Genomic DNA, 7839 nt, shown 5'->3' with positions numbered 1-7839 from the left:
GCAAAGGTGAGGGAGCATGTTGGGAGTTGAGAGGAGGCTTACTGAGTGCTATGTGCATATATGTGTATCACTCTGAACTTCATCATAATGTATAATTACAGTGCATCAAAGAAAAAAAGGAGGGATGGAGGGAGGCCTTTGTCAATGCTAAAAAGCCAAGTTGCTCACATTCTTTCTTTTTCTCTCAGACCAGTTGGCTCCATCACCCTTCTCCTGCCCACACTCTTGGCTAGCTATTACTGACACAATTTATGATATGATGCCTCGCCGACAAAAGCATCAACACCATGAACTTGAGCAAGGCTGCCAGGCCCAGGAAGAGGAACAGAGCCTGATGGGTCCACAGGTTTCTTCAGCTGAGCAAGTGGATACCACAGCTGCTTCTTTTTCTACTCTGATTCTGGATACCCAGGAGGGGAAATCTGCTGCTGCTGGAAAACCAAATACTCCCCAGAGTTTTCAGAAAGTCTGCCCCTCCTCCATTACCATCAGAGCCACCCCAGAATGGAAATTAAATGAAAATTCCAGCAGCAAAGATGAGGATCCAAGCACCTCAGAGGACTACCCAAATCCCAGGTATTTGCTCATTAATGTGCTGGAGAGGAAGGTGGTTGAGTTGGTGAAGTTCCTGAATGTGAAGTATATAACAAAGGAGCCTATCACAAAAGCAGAAATGATGCAGAATGTTATCAAAGAATGCAAGGACCTCTACCCTATGATCTTCAGAAATACCTGTGAATGCCTGGAGGTGATTTTTGGCATTGAAGTTAAGGAAGTGGATCCCATTAGCCATTCCTATGTACTCATCAAAATACTAGACCTCACCTATGATGGGAGGCTGAGTAATGTCCAGGGCATGCCCAAGACTGGCCTTTTGGTACTTATCCTGGGTGTGATCTTCATGGAGGGCAACTGTGCCCCTGAGGAGAAGATATGGGAGGTTCTGAATATGATTGGGGTATATGCTGAGAAGAAGGATTTTATCTATGGATATCCCAGAGAGCTCATCACCAAAGAATTAGTGCTGGAGCAGTACTTGGAATATCGGCAGGTACCCAACAGTGATCCCCCATGCTGTGAGTTTCTTTGGGGTCCAAGAGCCCATGCTGAAACCAGCAAGATGAAAGTCCTGGAGTTTTTCTCCAAGGTCAGTGGGAGTTACCCCACTTCCTTCTCAGCCTTATACAGGGAAGCTTTGAAAGATGAGAAAGACAGAGCTCAGAGTGCGGCTGCCACCACAGGTGGTAATCCTGGCATAGCCAATACACCTCCTGGACCCAAGTCTACCAGTTTCTCCTGCCCTGAATAAAGTCTGATGAAGATTCTTCACTCTATCCAAAGAGAGCAATCAAGGTTCTAAGTACTAAAGACATTTTACATTTGTGGTACTTTTCAAATTTGTTCCTCTTGAAAGGTTTATTAGCTTCATTAGTTACATTGGTCATGCATTAATTGATGTTTATTAGGGTTGATAATAAAACTTTTGCTTTTCTGTAAAAAAAATTAAAAAACCTTTTCTTTTGTGATCTTTCTGGAACAATATAGCATGATTTTTTAACAGAAATTCTTAGAAATGGGAAAGATAGATAAATTCAAGAAGAAATGTAAAAGGTCAATCTTAGCATTCCTGTATCTCTTTTAGTGTTTCATTTTGTAAAATTAAAGATGTATACTTCATTTGCTTGGTTTATTCAAGAATATACCAGAAATTAAAACTTAATTAACGAGATCACTGGCTCACCTGCTCATTTAATCTCCAAACATTAATTGAATATCTCCGCATTGGAAGGCATTGTGTTAGCAGTGGAAGTTTTTTTGTTTTGGTTTTGTTTTTGTTTTGTTGGTACTGGGGTTTCTGGAAACTCTTCTGCCTCGGGTTACACTCCCAGACCTATATTTTACACTTTTTTATTTGGAAACAGGGTCTCGTAAGCCAGTGCGGCTGGCTTTGAACCTGCATGATCTTCCTGTCTCCGCCTCCCAAACGCGGGGATTACAAGAGTGCGCCACCATGCCCAGCAGCAGTGGAAGTTCTAAGATAAACAATGAAGATGGTGAGAAAGATGCTCTCTAAACATAAAAAGCAAGGAAAAGGGAGCAAGGAGGTAGAATTGCAGATGCCAGCAGCCAAGTGTAAGTGCCCTGATTTAAGGCAATTTAAATTTTTGGAAAGTTGCAGTTCCTTCTGTGGTAGTATAAATGAAGCTGCATGGTGGCAGGGGCCAGACTGCAGAGAGTCTTAGTGGTGGGAGAAAGGTCTGGATGGAAAACTTCTAGCAGTTCCTTTTGGGTTGTGGATGAACCAGAAATGAATCTCTATCTGGGACAAGTACAGAAAATGTCCTGGTGCAGTTGAATACACTGCAAGAATTTCGTGTTTTATACACACAGCTGCAATGAACTCCTGAGAAATGCATTTTTATGATGTGCCCCCCTAAGCCTCTAAGTTAGCACTTTTCCCTGACTTGGTTCAGTTAGTGCTTACTTTACTTAATGAACATGTACATTGCTGGAGCCAGCTGGCAAGAGTAGGGGTTCTGAAGTGAGGCGTGAGGATGAAGAGTTTTTAACCCTAACACGGGGGAGCTGCCAGCCTACTATCTCTACTGGTCGACCCCTGTTCGTGGGTCAATATTTCCTACAGGTCGACAACTATGCCTGGGTCAGTATTCTCTATCACGCAGACACTCCTGGCCAACGCAGCTTCTGGGTCAATCTCGTCTTTATTGCGTCCATGCCACCTTTGTTTTTCCAGAGGTATTTATACACAGCTACAAGTCAATCAACATTCTCATGCTACCACCACCAGAATAAAGACCAATACAAAACACATCATTACAGATAGGTCTATCAGTACCCTCTTGTCATCACCACCTGATCTTCTCTCAGACCTCTTTGAACTTTCCATAACCCCAAACCTTGTTGACTCTGGGTGAAAGACAATCAGCTGAGTCAGAGACACCAATCTAGGGGAAGGCCTTAATGGCTCCCAACAATTCCCCTTTTTTACTATATTGTCAGAAGACTGTGTCTGTCTTAGGTTGTTTCCTTTTTGTATCAAGGATTACCCGTCTTTGGATAATACAGAGCTAAGCTGTATATCCTGTCTTAGGTTTCCTTGTCCCAAGGAAATCTTACCCATCATTGACTACCAGCCTCTTAAATGGGGGTACCCTTCAAAGGTAAATTGTGCACTTCTGCTGAAAAACTGTCTCCCTTTGTCCTGAGACCACACTTTGTCCCAAGTCTCTAATAAACAAGGTATTGGGAGTATCATGTAACATAGGTATTTCAGCAAAATATTTTCTCCAATTAACACAATGCTTTTTACATGTTAAATCAGTTTTACAGAGTAAACAAGTTATTAGTGGGCTAACATTTTTATCTTTTTTCCCTGGGTAACCAGGGCCCCACAAGACCAAACCTTCAATAGCACAATTACTTATCAGTCTTTGTCCATAATAATACTATCAGTCTTTGTACTATCAATTCTCTGTCCTAAATATTAGTCTCTGTATTTGTCTGCAATACGACAGGTGTCAACTGTAGACATCCCATCTTCCTGACATTTTTACCAGTTCTTTGTCCAGCATAAACAAAAGTTTCTGCAATGGGTGCAAAATCCAAAGCAAGAAGTCCCAGCAATTGTGAGTTGTTACTGAAGACAGCGATTTCCTGCTGCTCCTAAACAGCTGGATGAATTATGGGATGATCTGGAACGTAAGTCCATGTTTCGGTCATCAGCATTAATCCGAGAGTCTTCTGTCTTTCAGTCATCAGCATCAATCTGAGAGTCTTTCATCTCTGCTTGATCCATATGTCGCACAAGCCGCTCAGGTATCCACCATGTATTATCTTCATCCTGTGAAAAAACACAAACATGCCCTCTCCCCCATATTAGTACGGGGTCAGGACCTTTCCAAATTCCTGTGCAAGGATCTTTCCATTTTACTAGAGCAAAATTGTTTTTGGAGAATGGATGCCAATATCTGCGGCTGTGTAACCAGTTTTGTCAGCATTCAAAAAATTAACACCTCCTTTACCCAGTTTTGTCGGCATTTAAGAAATCTAATAACACTTCCTTAACCATCAGGGTCTTCAGTATCAGGGAAAACTCTAAATCCCCTAGTATCTTCTCCATTTTTTGCAGCCCGATTTATCGCTGCTTGAAGCGGTGAATTTAAAGAAAACAACTCATCTCTATGGTACTGAGCAGCAGATTCTTCCTTAGGAACCTTAACACAAAGCATATCTTCTAACCTATGTACAAAAACCAAAAAACTAATCTTCTGACCCATTGTATATTACAATATTTTTTGACCCATTGGATTTTTACAACTCTTACGTTAGGAACTAATCTTCTGACCTATCCTTTATTACTAATTACACATTAGGCACCTTCATTTTCTATCTTAGTTTCTTTCTTCATTTTCTTAGGGTTTTTTTTTTCTTCATTTGCCAGCTTAGATTCTTTTGCTCAAAGCTTTACTTTGGTGACCAATTATATATTACAAAATTCCCACGTTTTACCGCTACCAAAAATCTTTTGAGTGCACTCCTTTTTTATTCAGCGGTGTCCTTCACGGGATCCTCAGTTTCAGAATTTGTCCCTGTATGGGCCACCACCTGCCGGAGCCAGCCGGCAAGAGTAGTGGTTCTGAAGTGAGGCGTGAGGATGAAGAGTTTTTAACCCTAATGTGGGGGAGCCGCCAGCCTACTATCTCTACTGGTCAACCCCTATTTGTGGGTAAATATTTCCTACGGGTCGAAGACTATGCCTGGGTCAGTGTTCTCTATCACATGGACACTCCTGGCCAACGCAGCTTCTGGGTCAATCTCATCTTTATTGCGCCCACGCCGCCTTTGTTTTTCCAGAGGTATTTATACACAGCTACAAGTCAATCAACATTCTCATGCTACCACCACCAGAATACAATAAAGACCAATACAAAACACATCATTACAGATAGGTCAATCAGTACCCTTGTGTCATCACCACCTGATCTTCTCTCAGACCTTTTAGAACTTTTTATTTTAAAATTTATTAAAGTATACTTTTATTTTTTATATTTTTATTAAAATATTTTTATTAAATATATATATATATAAATTTTATTGAACATAAATAGTATACATTTAAACTATATTTAGTGCCCTCCCCCCACCCCCGTTTTCCCTTCCCCCCTCCCACCAATGGTTTTCCAGGTTAACCATGTCTTATTCATAATTTTACACATGTTCAGATGTAGACCCTCATTAATCAAGATTGACCTTCCTCCTCTCCTATCATTCCATTCAAACTTAGCTAGTATTTCCTCTCCAATATCTGGAGCCCCACTGGTATCCTTTGTGTTTCCTAGTTTGGGCATATTAGAGGAAACATATGTATCTTCTCCTTCTGTGCTTGGCTGATCTCACTTAACATAATGTTTAGCCATAAAGAAGAACAAAATTATATCATTTACAAGAAGATGGAAAGACCTTTTTGAACTTTCCATAACCCCAAACCTTGTTGACTCTGAGTGAAGGACAGTCAGCTGAGTCAGAGACACCAATCTAGGGGAAAGCCTTAATGGCTCCCCACAGTACATAATTAGATGATCATGACCATAATTTAGCCAAATAATCAATGTTAAATTTGGGTTAAAGTGAAACTACTGGTTTGGGTGGGAGAAAAGCTAGGAAGGACAAAAGGAATTAGTCCTTAACTAAAATTCTAGGAGTTTTGAATTATATACAGCTGATGAAAATTCCCCCATATCCAAATTAAATATACTTTAATAGGGGAACTTTACTGGATTTTATAAAATAGCACTTCTGTCCAATTCCAGTGAGTCACATCCTCGTGTTGCATGTTCACTGAATCACACACATGCATCCACACACACAGAAGGTGGTAGGTAGAATCTAGGTTCGTAATCATAGAAAAATGCTGCCTTTTGTAAAATCTTCAATATATGCCAGTCACCATGTCAGGTCCTTTAAATATAATTACATTTAATACATTTATATAGTCCTATAAAACAAGGTTTATAAAACCCATTTTACAGATAAGAAATCTGAAACTCATAGTAGTTGGCAGTTTTCTCAAGATCCCATGGCTACTATAGATCAGGGTTGGGACATGATTCCAGTCTGAATTCATCTAGGTAGGCCTATATTATCCCCATTTCTAACAACCTAAGGCAGACTTTGTGTCTCTCTCCTTTCTGTACCAGTATTGGGAAAGGGCTTAAAAATGTATTCGAAAATAGTGTTGGTATAAGAAAGACAGAACCTACAGGGAAAGTGCTGCAGAATTTCAGGCACCAAGGGTGATTAGGAAGACAAAATAGATAGTCCCAGGGCCCTTTTTCATCGTAAAAATAAGATTTCCCAAGGATGTGGGAGGATGCCATAAACCTTCAAGAAATCCCAGACTCTGATAATTGTGGGAGGATGCCATAAGCTTTCAAGATATCATAGACTCTGATGATCAGTTAACTCATTTTGGGGTAAAGGCTTGGGGTCTGTATTGGAGTCAGGGCAGGTCTACAGGAAGGAATCCCCACATCAAAAGACCTGCTCCAGAGAAAGGGCGGATCTAGTCTGATCAGAAGACTTGGTATATAATGTTCCGGGTCCAGAAAAACCTCAGGTGACTCCTTTTCAAGTCAACACCCATACTACCTCCGGTATAGGGCTTTATTAAATCTCTCCTATCTTTCCGTCTTTGCAATAATAAAATTGTTCAAAACTTCAAGAGTTTGGGCTAGTGTGTTCTATACATAACTCAGAACAAGATCCCAACTTTACACACCTCACTGTAATAGTTTTGAGAGCCCAACATGGCCCCTGCAACAGTTTTCTGAGTTTCCTCATTGTTACACATTCCTTATTTTATTAGAAATCCTTTAGACCTACAAAAACAAAACAAAAACCTACCTTTAAACCAAGGTACTGAAAGGAGCAGACCTAAAGGAAGATTAAGCTGGGCTTGGCAGCACATACATGTAATCCCAGTACTTGGGAGACAGGAGGATTGCAAGTTCAAGGACAGCCTCAACAACTTAGGAAGAAACATTTTTTCATTTTTTGTGGGTCTGGGGATGGAACCCAGGGGCATTAGACCCCTGAGCCACACCCCCTGCCCTATTTTTTATTCTAAAATGGGGCTAGGGAGTGTATCTCAGAGGTTGAATGCCTCTGGGTTCAATCCCAGAGGGATTGTATTTAAAAAACAAATAAATAAAGGTCTCTAGTCTTATGTACACCAGTACCTAGGCATTTCTTCAAACTAGTGTGACTGTTTCTTCTAACCAACAGAGAAAATGGATGGAGGAAATCATGGGACCTGGTCCTGTAGAGGCCAGGATTCCATTATCTGTCCTTCTAACTAGAGTGTAGTGATTGTCAACATTTTACATGAGAGACCTTTCATTCAATCTGAAGACTTTCACAGAAATCTAATCCACGAACACTAGTAAACTATAACAGTTTGATTATTTTTAGGGCTGCAAGACCAGATTCTTGCCCATCCCATACCCTTCCTTCTTCCTTGGGGGCAATGGATCCTGACATTTGACCATAGAACTCTAGAATTCTTCTGAGCACAGGTGGAGAAGCACTGCTAGAAGATGTTTCTTCGGACATGGGCTTCAGACATGTGGACCCTATTCTGCCCAGTACACTGAATCTCAATTTTGCTACCAGAACTTCTGGTACTGTCAGTTACTTGTGACCCACCAATCTCTGTATCTTCATCATAATTTACCACTTATTCCTCCAAGCTCTCATAGTGATCAAAGTTATACACCTGTAGGTACACACTGTCCTCTGAGCCACTCATGTAAAGTCTAT

General features: G+C 40.7%; 1 protein-coding gene across 1 annotated transcript; it reads left to right on the top strand.

Moving 5' to 3' along the window:
• Positions 1-259: 259 nt before the first annotated feature.
• On the top strand, positions 260-1309 carry LOC308278935 (putative MAGE domain-containing protein MAGEA13P; the record flags this gene model as incomplete). Its single annotated transcript, XM_080718931.1, has 1 exon — positions 260-1309. The coding sequence occupies one exon, from the start codon at positions 260-262 to the stop codon at positions 1307-1309; it is 1050 nt and encodes a 349-aa protein (XP_080575057.1).
• Between the last annotated feature and the right edge of the window lie 6530 nt (positions 1310-7839).

Source organism: Muscardinus avellanarius (genome assembly GCF_963383645.1).
Source record: "Muscardinus avellanarius genome assembly, chromosome: X".
Lineage (NCBI taxonomy): Eukaryota > Metazoa > Chordata > Mammalia > Rodentia > Gliridae > Muscardinus > Muscardinus avellanarius.
This window is presented reverse-complemented; position numbering and strand designations above follow the sequence as displayed.